This window comes from Anolis sagrei, chromosome 9, assembly GCF_037176765.1.
Source record: "Anolis sagrei isolate rAnoSag1 chromosome 9, rAnoSag1.mat, whole genome shotgun sequence".
Taxonomy (NCBI): domain Eukaryota; kingdom Metazoa; phylum Chordata; class Lepidosauria; order Squamata; family Dactyloidae; genus Anolis; species Anolis sagrei.
In genome coordinates, this window is record NC_090029.1 from 33,940,092 (window position 1) to 33,954,458 (window position 14,367).

The 14,367-nt window shown below is 42.5% G+C and overlaps 1 protein-coding gene across 2 annotated transcripts in view; it reads right to left on the reverse strand.

Annotated features, from left to right (window-relative positions):
- Positions 1-13,847, reverse strand: part of FAH (fumarylacetoacetate hydrolase) — a 36,182-nt gene extending 22,335 nt beyond the window's left edge. Inside the window, exons 1-7 of one of the 2 annotated variants that reach the window (XM_067471441.1) lie at positions 13,630-13,847; positions 7,961-8,071; positions 7,637-7,758; positions 5,066-5,115; positions 2,643-2,733; positions 2,136-2,233; positions 98-150 (exon numbers count right to left, since the gene is read on the reverse strand). In XM_067471441.1, the coding sequence (XP_067327542.1) occupies positions 98-150; positions 2,136-2,233; positions 2,643-2,733; positions 5,066-5,115; positions 7,637-7,758; positions 7,961-8,071; positions 13,630-13,710 (606 nt within the window). In that variant the 5' untranslated portion in view covers positions 13,711-13,847. Of the gene's footprint in view, positions 1-97; positions 151-2,135; positions 2,234-2,642; positions 2,734-5,065; positions 5,116-7,636; positions 7,759-7,960; positions 8,072-9,826; positions 9,917-13,629 lie in introns of those variants that run through there. The other variant, XM_067471442.1, reaches the window with a different exon arrangement.
- Positions 13,848-14,367: the final 520 nt, after the last annotated feature.

The following is a 14,367-nucleotide window of genomic DNA, read 5'->3' on the forward strand; positions in this document are numbered from 1 at the left end:
AGAAGGGCGGGGTAAAAGTACCAGAAATAAATAAATAAATAAATAAATAAAAGAGACGATAGAAAAAATGGAATAGATAAAAGAAAATCAATCCTACCATTTCTAACTCAATATCCAAAAGTCTGGAAGCACCAAAAACTGGAGGTTTAGCTGTGATGTAAACAAAACAAATCCAAAAAGTAAGCACATTGTGAAAGGAAAAGCTATGCCCATCAATACAGTACACACATTACAATACAAAAAACATAACAATACCAGGAAATAAAATACATAAAATGATATAATATTAGTGGGTTGTTGTAGGTTTTTTCGGGCTATATGGCCATGTTCTAGAAGCATTCTCTCCTGACGTTTCGCCTGCATCTATGGCAAGCATCCTCAGAGGTAGTGAGGTCTGTTGGAACTAGGAAAATGGGTTTATATATCTGTGGAATGACCAGGGTGGGACAAAGGACTCTTGTCTGCTGGAGCTAGGGGTGAATGTTTCAACTGACCACCTTGATTAGCATATAATGGCCTGACAGTGCCTGGAGCAAACTTTTGTTGAGAGGTGATTAGATGTCCTTGTTTGTTTCCTCTCTGTTGTTGTGCTGTTGTAATATTAGAGGTTTTTTTTAATACTGGTAGCCAGATTTTGTTCATTTTCATGGTTCCCTCCTTTCTGTTGAAATTGTCCACATGCTTCTTGTGGATTTCAATGGCTTCTCTGTGTAGTGTGACATGGTGGTGGTGAGAGTGGTCCATCATTTCTGTGTTCTCAAATAAGATGCTGAGTCCAGGTTGGTTCCTCAGGTGCTCTGCTATGGCTGATTTCTCTGGTTGAAGGAGTCTGCAGTGCCTTTCATGTTCCTTGATTTGTGTTTGGGCAATGCTGCTGCGTTTGGTGGTCCCTATGTAGACTTCTTGTCCACAGCTGCATGGTACACGGTAGACTCCTGCAGAAGTGAGAGGATCCTTCTTGTCCTTTGCTGAATGAAGCATGTGTTGGATTTTCTTCGTGGGTCTGGAGATAGTTTGTATGTTGTGTTTCGTCCTCAGCTTCCCTCTGTGGTCAGTGGTTCCCTTGATGTCTGGCAAGAACACTTTTCCTCTGGGTGGGTCTTTGTCTTGACTCTCATGGCTTGTTCTCAGTGGCCTTGCAGCTTTTCTGATGTCTAAGGTGGAGTCTCCATTGGCCTGGAGAGCCCAGTTAAGGTGGTTCAGTTCAGGCCAATGGAGACTCAACCTCAGACAGAAGAAGCCACGAGAGTCAAGATGAAGATCTACCAGAGGAAAAGTGTTCTTGCCAGACATCAAGAGAACCACTGACCGCAGAGGGAAGCTGATGAGGAAACACAACATACAAACTATCTACAGACCCACCAAGAAAATCCAACAAATGCTACGTCCAGCAAAGGACAAGAAGGATCCTCTCACTTCTGCCGGAGTCCACCGTATCTCATGCAGCTGTGGACAAGTCTACGTAGGGACCACCAAATGCAGCAGCATTGCCCAGACACGAATCAAGGAACATGGAAGGCACTGCAGACTTCTTCAGCCAGAGAAGTCAGCCATAGCAGAGCACCCGATGAACCAACCTGGACACAGCAGATTATTTGAGAACACAGAAATGCTGGACCACTCTCACAACCACCATGTCAGACTACACAGAGAAGCCATTGAAATCCACAAGCATGTGGACAATTTCAACAGAAAGGAGGGAACCATGAAAATGAACAAAATCTGGCTACCAGTATTAAAAAACTCTAAAATTACAACAGCACAACAGAGAGGAAACAAACAAGGACATCTAATCACCTCTCAACAAAAGTTTGCTCTAGGCAGCACTGTCAAGCCATTATATGCTAATCAAGGTGGTAAGTTGAAACATTCACACCTAGCTCCAGCAGACAAGAGTCCTTTGTCCCGCCCTGGTCATTCCACAGATATAGAAATCCTTTTTTTCCTAGTTCCAACAGACCTCACTACCTCTGAGGATGCTTTCCATAGATGCAGGCAAAACGTCAGGAGAGAATGCCTCTAGACCATGGCCATATAGCCGGAAAACACCTACAACAACCCAGTGATTCCGGCCATGAAAGCCTTCGACGATATAATATTAGTTTCCCATTCATGCCAGAATCCGAAAAACTCACCTTCATCAGGTTTCATTTGTCCCACTGGCCTCCGGATGGGTGTCCCAGAGACGACGACGGAAGAGGCACGTCCATGGTATCCGACTGGTAAGTGCAGCCTTGGACGATAGAAATATCGATGGGTGACATTGGTTTGCCCAAATGCACACAACTTTCCGTTTCATTTCTATAATGTCCTCAAATATATGAATTTTGCATGCAGTTTTAGAATGGAGAATTACATTAAAAATGGGAAAATATATGAAATATTTGTGGCTCAAACATTAATTTGGCAAGTGTGAATTATATTGCAAACTGAAAAACGTTTCCCCCATCCTGATATATTGAGTCGTGGTTCATAGCACTTTTCAAATACTATGTCAAATATTATTCCCAGCGTGATCAGCATTGAATAGCCTTGCAGCTTCAAAGCCTGGCTGCATCCTGCCTGGGGGAAGAAACTTAAGAAATAGCCTTAAACTTAAGTGATTCCAAAGAGAGCAAATTTGGAGAAAAACCAGGACTGACCAGTTGGGCATCAGGGCGTTCTCCTTTCCTCTGAACATTACCCCAACGTTGGTAGCGTGTTGCCGGGAGGAATAGAAATCGGTGTAATCTCCTAGAAGGATGAGAATTCACAAAAGGTTTGATTGATGGCATAGGTAAAGATAAAGGTTTCCCCTTGACATTAAGTCTAGTTGTGTCCGACTCTGCGGGTTGGTGCTCATCTCCATTTCTAAGCTTAAGAGCCGGCATTGCCCATAGACGCCTCCAAGGTCATGTGGCCAGCATTACAGCAGGGAGCGCCGTTAGCTTCCCACAGAAGTGGTACCCACTGATCTACTTACATTTGCATATTTTTGAATTGCTAGGTTGTCAGAAGCTGGGCCTAACAGCAGGAGCTCACCCCACTCCCTGGATTTGAATCACAAATCTTTCAGTTAGCAAGTTCAGCAACTCAGCGGTTAATACCCGCTGCACCACCAGAGGCTTCATAGAGGTATTATTAGATAATAATAATAATAATAGGTATAAAGGTTGACCCCTGACATTAAGTCCAGTCATGTCCAACTCTGGGGTGTGATGCTCATCTCCATTTCTAAGCCAAAGAGCCGGTGTTGTCCATAGACCCCTCCAAGGTCATATGGCTGGCATGACTGCATGGAGCGCCGTTACCTTCCCCCCGGAGCGGTACCTATTGATCTACTCACATTTGCATGTTTTCGAACTGCTACTGCTAGGTTGGCAGAAGCTAGGGCTGACAGCAGAAGCTCACGCCGCTCCCCGAAATCAAACCTGCGACCTTTCAGTCAACAAGCTCAGCAGCTCAGTGCTTTAACCCACTGCACCGCTGGGGCCCCCAATAAGAGGTATACTTAGACTATTATTATTATATATTATTATTACTTATAGGCTCCTTCCTAGCCCCTATATATATAAAAAAGTTTCCATCCAGATAAATGCATAGCAAATTTAGAGTCGGGATTCTCCATAGACACCGCCAAGGTTATGTGGCCAGCATGACAGAATGGAGTACCGTTGCCTTCCTGTTGAAGTGGTACCTATTGATCTACTCCAGTGTTTCTCAACCTGGGGGTCGGGACCCCTGAGGGGGTCGTGAGGGGGTGTCAGAGGGGTCGCCAAAGACCATCAGTAAACACAATATTTTCTGTTGAGCATCAGGATTCTGTGTGGGAAGTTTGGCCCAATTCTATCATTTGTGGGGTTCAGAATGCTATTTGATTGTAGGTGAACTATAAATCCCAGCAACTACAACTCCCAAATGTCAAGGTTTGTTTTCCCCAAACTCCACCAGTGCTCACATTTGGGCATATTGAGTATTTGTGCCAAGTTTGGTTCAGATCCATCATTGTTTGAGTCCACAGTACTCTCTGGATGTGGGTGAACTACAACTCCAAAACCCAAGGTCCGTGCTCATCAAATCCTTCCGGTATTTTCTGTTGCTCATGGGAATTCTGAGTACCAAGTTTGGTTCAATTCCATCATTGGTGGAGTTCAGAATGCTCTTTGATTGCAGGTAAACTATAGATCCCAGCAACTATACCTCCTAAATGATAAAAATCAATCTAGCCCCCGACCCCACCAATATTCAAATTTGGACGTATCAGGTATTTGTGCCAAATTTGGTCCGGTGAATGAAAATACATTCTGAATATCAGATATTTACATTACATTTTAAACAGAGGCTGGATGGCCATCTGCCAGGGCTGCTTTGAATGCAACATTCCTGCTTCTTGGCAGAATGGGGTTGGACTGGATGTCCCATGAGGTCTCTCCCAACTCTATGATTCTATGACAGTAGCCAAAATTACAGTTACGAAGTAGCAACGAAAATAATTTTATGGTTGGGGGTCACCACAAAATAGGGGTCTGTATTAAGGGGTCACGGCATTAAGAAGGTTGAGAACCACTGATCTACTCACATTTGCATACTTTCGAAATGCTAGGGTGGCAGAAGCTGGGGCTAACAGCAGGAGCTCACCCCATCCCCTAGATTCAAACTGCCGACCTTTCGATCAGCAAGTTCAGCAGCTCAGTTGAACATAAAAACATGTCTACCTGTAAAGTGTACACCAGGTATGGGCAAACGTTGGCCCTCCAGGTGTTTTGGACTCCAACTCCCACAATTCCTAACAGCCTACCGGCTGAAGTTTACCCATGCCTGGACTTATCCTTTTCTGCCATTATCATGTTATGACATCCACAAATCCCGTCCTGGATTGCAAGTACTATACTACTCCATATACTATTCATCTACTGCCCTCTTGTGTCATGCATCAGAAAGTTTAGCTGAACTTTGTCAGCAGCACTTCCCCATTTGTGATGGTTGTTTGTTGTTGTTGTTTTGCATGTTGTTGTTTCGGAGAGTTCTGTATCTCCTTCTGCCACAGATATAACTGATGGGTATATCATACATTCGGTGAACTTACCAATTTCAGCTGGAAGATGCATTATAGCAGACGCCTGAGGTATGAATGCTCTGGAAGGGGAAAAACACCAGGTCTCATCATACAGATCAAAGCAGATAATCTGGATTGCCTGCTTTGATAATCTGGATTATACGGCTATGTAGATCCAGCCTTAGTTTGCCTGCAGCATTGTTGATAAGATAAAAAGACATGCTAAGGTCTCACCTACGCGGCCATATAATATCCAGATTATCTGGCAGTGTACATTCATATAATCCAGTTCAAAGCACATAATCCAGATTCTTGTACATTATATGGTTGTGTAAATGGGGTTCTCATTACTGGAAAGTTTCCAGAAAAGATAGATAGATAGATAGATAGATAGATAGATAGATAGAGTGATAGATAGATAGATAGATAGATAGAGCGATAGATAGATAGATAGATAGATAGATAGATAGATAGATAGATAGATCCAGATTATCTGGCAGTGTAGATTCATATAATCCAGTTCAAAGCACATAATCCAGATTCTTGTACATTATATGGTTGTGTAGATGGGATCCTCATTTCTGGAAAGTTTCCAAGAAAGATAGCTAGCTAGATAGATCATGAGATAGATAGATCCAGATTATCCGGCAGTGTAGATTCATATAATCCAGATCAAAGCACATAATCTAGATTATTGTACATTATATGGTTGTGTAGATGGGGTCCTCGTTACTGGAAAGTTTCCAGGAAAGATAGTTAGATAGCTAGATAGAGAGATAGCTAGATCCAGATTATCTGGCAATGTAGATTCATATAATCCAGTTCAAAGCACATAATCCAGATTGTTGTACATTATATGGTTGTGTAGATGGGGTCCCCGTTACTGGAAAGTTTCCAGGAAAGATAGATAGCTAGATAGATCACGAGATAGCTAGATCCAGATTATCCGGCAGTGTAGATTCATATAATCCAGTTCAAAGCACATAATCCAGATTCTTGTACATTATATGGTAGTGTAGTTTCCAGGAAAGATAGATAGCTAGATAGATTGAGAAATAGATAGATAGATCCAGATTATCCGGCAGTGTAGATTCATATAATCCAGTTCAAAGCACATGACCTGTATTATTGTAATTGCTGTCCCTCAGATTATATGGCAGTGTAGATCTAGCCTCAGGCCCCTTTTACACTGCCATATAATCCAGGTTACCAACATTATGTTTTGAACTGGATTATATGAGTCTACACTGCCATATAATCCAGTTCAAATCAGATAATCTGGATTTTATATGATAGTGCAGAGGGTCCTTTGGTTCTTAAATGAGGGACAACATTTACATTAAGTGACATTTGGCAACTCCAGTGCTACCCGAAGTAGTGGTCAATGGGCAAGTACTAGTCCATATGACATCGGCTCTCAAAGCCCCAAAAGCTGTTTGCAAATACAGTTTCACTGCATTGAGCTGAATTATATGAGTCTAGGGTTAAAACGCAGTTAAACTGTATTCCAAAACCATATTACATGGTAGTGTAGATGGGGTCCCCTTTACTGGAAGGTTTCCAGGATACACACACACACACACACACACACACACACACACACTGACTACTCTGGTTGCTCTTCAGATCATAGATAGATAGATAGATAGATACATGTATATATGTGTGTATATATATGTATATGTAGGTATGTGTGTGTGTGTCCTAGAAATACACACACACACATATACTCAGACTACTCTGGTTGCTCCTGAGATCATAGATAGATAGATAGATACTAGATAGATAGACAGACAGACAGACAGACAGATAGACAGATCATATATGTATATATGTATATATATTTATATGTAGGTATGTGTGTGTGTCCTGGGAATACACACACACATATTCAGACTACTCTGGTTGCTCTTCAGATCATAGATAGATAGATAGATAGATAGATAGATAGATAGATAGATAGACAGATCATATATGTATATATATTTATATGTAGGTATGTGTGTGTGTGTCCTGGGAATACACACACACACACATACTCAGACTACTCTGGTTGTTCTTCAGATCATAGATAGATAGATAGATAGATAGATAGATAGATAGATAGACAAATCATATATGTATATATGTATATATATTTATATGTAGGTATGTGTGTGTGTGTCCTGGAAATACACACATACACACACACACATACTCAGACTACTCTGGTTGCTCTTCAGATCATAGATATAGATAGATAGATAGATAGATAGATAGATAGATAGATAGATAGATCATATATGTATATATGTATATATATTTATATGTAGGTATGTGTGTGTGTGTCCTGGAAATACACACACACACACACACACATACTCAGACTACTCTGGTTGCTCTTCAGATCATAGATAGATAGATAGATAGATCATATGTGTGTGTGTGTGTGTGTGTGTGTGGGTGTGTATGAGATGCCAATCAGTCCCATGAGGCTTCCAAGAAGCCCTGCTTTAAGGTATATTTTCCAAGTGAAAGAACCAAGGATTTCAGACTGAACATTATTATGGCCATCTTCACCCCCCCCCCCCCCCCTGGGCTGTATAACACCATCACCTTTACCTTTTCCGTAGCTCTGCATTATCTCTCAGCGTTGGCTCATTTGCGGAGAGCAGCTTTTGGAGGCAGACCCTGGCTTCCTTCCATGCCTCCCAGCCTAGCGCCATGAAATTATTAAGGGTTGGCTACAAACAAAGCAAAACGTGAGAAAACAATATGTTTGCAGCAGGCGACGTAAGCTGAGGACGAAAGAGGGAGGAGGAGTCGGGAACTGGGGCATTTTAAAAAGCAGCCGAAAAGTGGGACTGCAGGAGTTACGGGATGCCTTCACTTCTGGATTTATCCGTTTTGCCCCGAATGGCCATGTCAGTCCGGTCAATAAAATACCTGCTCAAAGACGTGGTGATGCTTCGAAAGGATAGGTCCATTTAACAGATGTTTAACAGCACTGAGATCCAGGACTTGGTCACCAATCGCTACTCCGATTCTGCATCTGGGCTGGAAAAGAGAAGAGGAGGCAAAATGTCATAGCGGATGAGAGGTGTTAAGTAAACCTAAATAAAACACAGATTAAATGTACAAAACTGTGGTACAATATCTAGCCAATTCATGTTAAATTTACTCTAATGGTAGCTCTGATAAATTTGGCAAGAGGTGGTTCTTATTACTAACTCAGTTGGCATCAAATATTTTCCGACAGAACTGGGATTCAAGGCTCTGACATTTTACAAATGTTTTGGATATTGCGAATCTATGCAGTATTTAAATACATTGTTGTTTAGATTGTATAGAAATTAATATGAAAATGGGACAAAACACATGTATAAAATGAACACATCAAAATAGTTATATGAACTAGAAATAGGTTGATGTCTCCACCATTCAACCAGTGTCAACTCGGAAAGCAAACGAGAAAATCAATTCTCTAAAAATCCTAGTTGATAGCATTTATTGACAGTATAAGCAGTGTATTTATTGGGTTGTCGTAGGGTTTTTTGGGTTATATGGCCATGTTCTAGAGGCATTCTCTCCTGATGTTTCGCCTGCATCTATGGCAAGCATCCCCAGAGGTTGTGAGACCTCACAACCTCGGAGGATGCTTTTGCCACGGATGCAGGCGAAACGTCAGGAGAGAATGCCTCCAGAACATGGCCATGCAGCCCGAAAAAACCTACAACAACCCAGTGATTCCGGCCATGAAAGCCTTTGACAATGCAGTGTATTTATTACGCTCTTGTCTCATTTTTCTACTGAAGTAGCACTCAAAATGATTCTCAAGTGTCATAAAATAAAAGGGAATGAGAACTCTATTTAAAATTATCACAATACTAAAAGTCACTAATAATAATACACTTTATTTATATTCCACTCTGTCTCCCCAAGGGGACTCAGAGCGGATTACTGATTACAGTATACACATATAAAGGCAAACATTCAATGCCTTTTATACAGTAACAATGATATACAATACACAAACAAAGGCAAAGGTTTCCCTTTCCATCTCTAGTGTCTGGAGGCGATGCTCAACTCTGGCCATGGGGAGGTGCTCTTGTTCTATTTTTCCATGCCGACGAGCCTGTTGTCTGTAGGCTGTCCTGGTTGTGTTTTGCTGGCATGGCTGCATGGGCGCCTTTTACCTTCCCGCTGAGGCAATACCTATTGATCTACTCACACTGCATGCTTTCAAACTGTTAGGTTGGCAGGAGCTGGGGCTAACAGCAGGAGCTCACCCCGACCGATGGTTTCGAACTGCTAACCTTCCAGTCAGCAAGTTTTCTGCAGCTAGGAGTTTTCCCCCAGGGCTACCATGGCCCCTTGGACATAAACAGTTTAAAAGTACTTTTCCATTTATATATCCATTCATGGCATATGTTTAGCCTTACAATGAATTTTAATTTAAAAAAAAAATGTTTTAGCTTTATTTAGCTTAGTCGCCTTCGGACTGAAATGGGTGGGATAGAAACAGCGTAAATAAATTAAATGGTTTACTGTTTTTGAAACTCATATTTATACTTCGATTCATGGGTTTAAATTGTTTTCCATTTGGACTACTTTAAATATGTCATTAGTAAAGGTAAAGGTATTCCCCTGACATTAAGTCCAGTCGTGCCCGACTCTGGAGGGTGGTGCTCATCTCCATTCTAAGCTGAAGAGCTGGCGTTGTCTGCAGACACCTCCAAGGTCATGTGGCTGGCATGACTGCATGGAGCACCATTACCTTCCCACCGAAGAGATACCTATTGATCTACTCACATTTGCATGTTTTCAAACTGCTAGGTTGGCAGAAGCTGGGGCTGACACACCGCTCCCCGGAATCGAACCTGCAACCTTTTGGTCAACAAGCTCAGCAGCTCAGCGCTTTAACCCACTGCACCCCTGGGGTCTCCTTAGCCACCTTCAATCCCATTATGGGGACAGGGTTGAATTAAATAAATACATTTCCAAATGTGTTTTGGCTCTCTGAAAGGTATTTCATGAAAAGGGGGACATGAGGCAAGCACAGATCTTTCTCAATCTTGGAAACCTCATTGCAAAATGTTTGCTCAGCAGATGCTTCTACAAACAGGCAAGTTAATGCATAACACGCAAGTTTCAACTGTCCCAATTTCTGGTTTGCTCCTAAAACCACAATCTCTGTGTTCTTTTAGGGAAAGTTAAAAAAAAAAACAGCAGCTCCCAGCTTTCTTTTTGACCTGGAATCACTTGACCAGGGACCACTTTGACCAGGGATTGCTCGTCAACATTAGTACCAAAAGGGTTATGAATCAGTTTTTGGTCAACTTTAAATTCAGTTTGGTTATTTGGGGTGCCGATTCAGAAAATTGCATTGGATACACCACAACAGCTCTAGTATGCTGCTGAGTATGCATGCCCAGTGTGGAACACATCTCACCACACTAAAACAGTGGATGTGGCTCTTAATGAGACATGCCGCATTATCACAGGGTGTCTGCGCCCTACATCACTGGAGAAATTACACTGCTTAGCCAGTATCGTACCACCTGACATCCGCCGGGAAGTAGCAGCCAATAGTGAAAGGACCAAGGCAGAGACACCTCCAGCTCATCCCCTGTTTGGGTATCAGCCAGCACTTCAACGACTTAAATCTAGAAATAGTTTTCTAAGATCTACAGAGACACTCGCTGGAACAACTCAGCAAGCGAGAGTCCAAAAGTGGCAGGCTCAAACCCAGAACCTCAACCAATGGCTGATACCAAATGAGAGACGCCCTCCTGGGCACACAGAGGACTGGGCGACTTGGAAGGTTGGAAGGTTGGCTCTGGCACCACGAGATGCAGAGCCAACCTTCAGAAATGGGGCTACAAAGTGGAATCCACGACATGCGAGTGTGAAGAGCAAACCACTGACCACCTGCTGCAATGCACCCTGAGCCCTGCCACATGCACCAGGGAGGACCTTCTTGCGGCAACACCAGAGGCACTCCAAGGTGCCAGGTACTGGTCAAAGGACATTTAATCAACTACTGAACTCACAAATTTTGTATTTTGTCTGTTTGTTCTGTTAAGCATCACTGACAAAGGCTAAGCCAATACAAAACAGAAAATCAAATATACCTTTGGTTGGAATGTATCCATAAATACATTTAAGATCACCCTGACTGTACAGTGGTGATTATATGTTTTTAATGGTTTTTTAAGATAGTGAAGAGTAGAGACATCACACTGGAAACAAAGATCCACATAGTTAAAGCAATGGTATTCCCCGTAGTAACCTATGGATGTGAGAGCTGGACTGTAAGGAAGACTGAGCGAAGGAAGATGTTGGAGGAAAGTTCTGAGAGTGCCATGGACCGCGAGAAGATCCAATGTGTCCATACTTCAGGAAATAAAGGCCAATTCCTCATTGGAGGGAAGGATAGTAGAAGCAAAGATGAAGTACTTTGGCCACATAATGAAAAGACAGGAAAGTTTAGAGAAGATAATGATGCTGGGGGAAATGGAAGGAAAAAGGAAGAAGTCAAGATGGATGGATGGCATCCTTGAAGGGACTGGCTTGACCTTGAAGAAGTTGGGGGTGGCCACAGTCGACAGGGAGCTTTAGTGTGGGCTGGTCCATAAGATCACAAAGAGTTGGAAGCGACTAAACGAATAAACAACAACAAAATGGGTTTTTTTTAAATGAATTTTTATAATGTTGTGCTAACTGTTTTTTTAATTGTATTTTATGACTGTTGTGCTATCAGGTTGTTGCCAATGTTTAAGTTGCCTTGAGTCGCCTTCTGGGCGAGAAAGGTGGGATAGAAATACCATAAATAATAAATAAATAAGGTCTCTGTGTGCATAGTTTGACTCTGGGAGTTGGTGTTCATCTCCATGTCCAAAATCCAAAATTATTTACTGCCAACTTTCATCTTGGCATTCACTTCTAACACTGGAGCAGTAGTCTCAAAGTTATCATCTGCAATATGCCACAGTAGTTTTGCCCCTGAAATACTGAGTCCCTTACATCACTCGGAGCCTTGATTTTCTCTCCAGCTGCAGGTCTTCCTTTGAGTCTTATTTCATTAGTCTTAATATCTAGACTGATAGCATCAGGAAGGTTTCAGGAGTCCCATAAAAAGCACCTTCTGAGCAAAGTGTTCAAATGTCGGAGTAAGGTTCCAACCATTGTTTGAGTTCACAGCGATCTCTGGATGTAGGACACTGCCCACCAAACCCTTCCAGTATTTTCTGTTGGTCATGGGAGGACTGTGTGCCAAGTTTGGTCCAATTCTATTGTCGGTGGAGTTCAGAATGCCCTTTGATTGTAGGTGAACTATAAATCCCAGCAATTACAACTCCCAAATGACAAAATCATTTCTTTGAGTGAAGGACATACATTGGCCTGTTAGGTGTCTTGTGTCCAAATTTGGTGTCAATTCCCCAAGTGGTTTTTGAGTTCTGTAAATCCCACAAACGAACATTACATTTTTATTTATATAGATTATTATTATTATTATTATTATTATTATTATTAGATACGGTTTAATGGTCTAATGCAGTTTCCGAGTTGTGTGACAAGCAATTAACAACTGTGCAAGTGCGAGAAGCGCTTAAAATTCTGAATCCATGAAGTGGACAAAAATCGAGCTGAACGTTAATAAATGGATAGCAGCCCACCAGGTTCATCCTTCTCATTTGGGATTCTTTAAAAAATGTTATTTGTAATTTCAATTTTCATATCCTGAGTTATCTTAATTTTGTGTAATGTAGAACTAACAAAATGAAGTTCAACAGGCTGTTTGTGTGCATAGGTATGGTTGAAAAAAATATTTTCATAACTCTAGGGTCAAACAAGGCATGACATCCCACAATCACTTCAAACAACAGCAAAAAGAACTTCCATCTGCAATGTGACTTTGAATTGGTTTTATGATCCATACAGTTACTTTGCATTTGTAAGACGTATAGAATCATAAGAGCTGGAAGAGACCTCATGTTCCATCCAGTCCAACCCCCTGCCAAGAAGCAGGAATATTGCATTCAAATCACCCCTGACAGATGGCCATCCAGCCTCTGCTTAAAAGCTTCCAAAGAAGGAGCCTCCACCACACTCCGGGGCAGAGAGTTCCACTGCTGAACGGCTCTCACAGTCAGGAAGTTCTTCCTCGTGTTCAGATGGAATCTCCTCTCTTGTAGTTTGAAGCCATTGTTCCATTGCGTCCTAGTCTCAAGGATAGCAGAAAACAAACTTGCTCCCTCCTCCCTGTGACTTCCCCTCACATATTTATACATGGCTATCATGTCTCCTCTCAGGCTTCTCTTCTTCAGGCTAAACATGCCCAGCTCCCTAAGCCGCTCCTCATAGGGCTTGTTCTCCAGATCCTTGATCATTTTAGTCACCCTCCTCTGGACACATCTCCTTTCAATTGTGGTGTCCAGCATACAGGGGCCACCAGAAGAACTCAGTGCTCTTTTCCAACAAAGTCTGTGAAGTGTACACTCAATTTCATGTGGCTTGACACCACTTTTAAGCTGCCGTGGCTCAATGCTGTGGAATCCTAGTTTGGAGAGGCATCAGCCCTCTTTGGCAGAGAGAGAAGGCTAAAGGCTTACCTCCTCTTTGGTGGAGAACACCCCATAGGGCAGGTTCTGGATGGGAAAGTGGGAGGCCTCCTCCACAGGAATGAAAGACATGTTGCTTGCTTTCTCCTCACAGGCCACTGCTGGGGATGAGACTCGCCAAAGGTTTGCTTGGCCCTCTCCTTGTGAGAGACCAACCAGAGCGGCTGTCTTCTCACCCGCCCTTCCCGGTTAATGACTGCCAGCCCTTGGGATGGTGACTCAGCAGCACCAACAACTGCAGCCTCCTCCTCTTCCTCCTCCATTCTGCCCAAAGCCTACATTGCAGAAGGAATGCAATTTGACACCCCTTTAACTGCTATGGCCCAATGCTGTGGAACCTAGGAGTTGTCGTTTTCTAAGGTCTTGATCCTCCTCTGGTGCCTCACCAAACTACAAACCCCAGGATCCCATAGCATCGAGCCACAAAAGTCCAAGTGATGTCAAATTGCAATATTTCCGCACTCGAAAATATCGTCATTTCTTAGTGCATGTTTTATTTATTTTTCCTACTGCACAAAATGCACCTAGATATGCACACATGAGGAAGATTAATCGTTTTCCATCCTTACTTGTTGTTGTTCATTTATTCAGTTGTCTCCGACGACTGAATAGAGCCTCCACCACACTCCGGGGCAGAGAGTTCCACTGCTGAACGGCTCTCACAGTCGGGAAGTTCTTCCTCATGTTCAGATGGAATCTCCTCTCTTGTCGTTTGAAGCCATTGTTCCG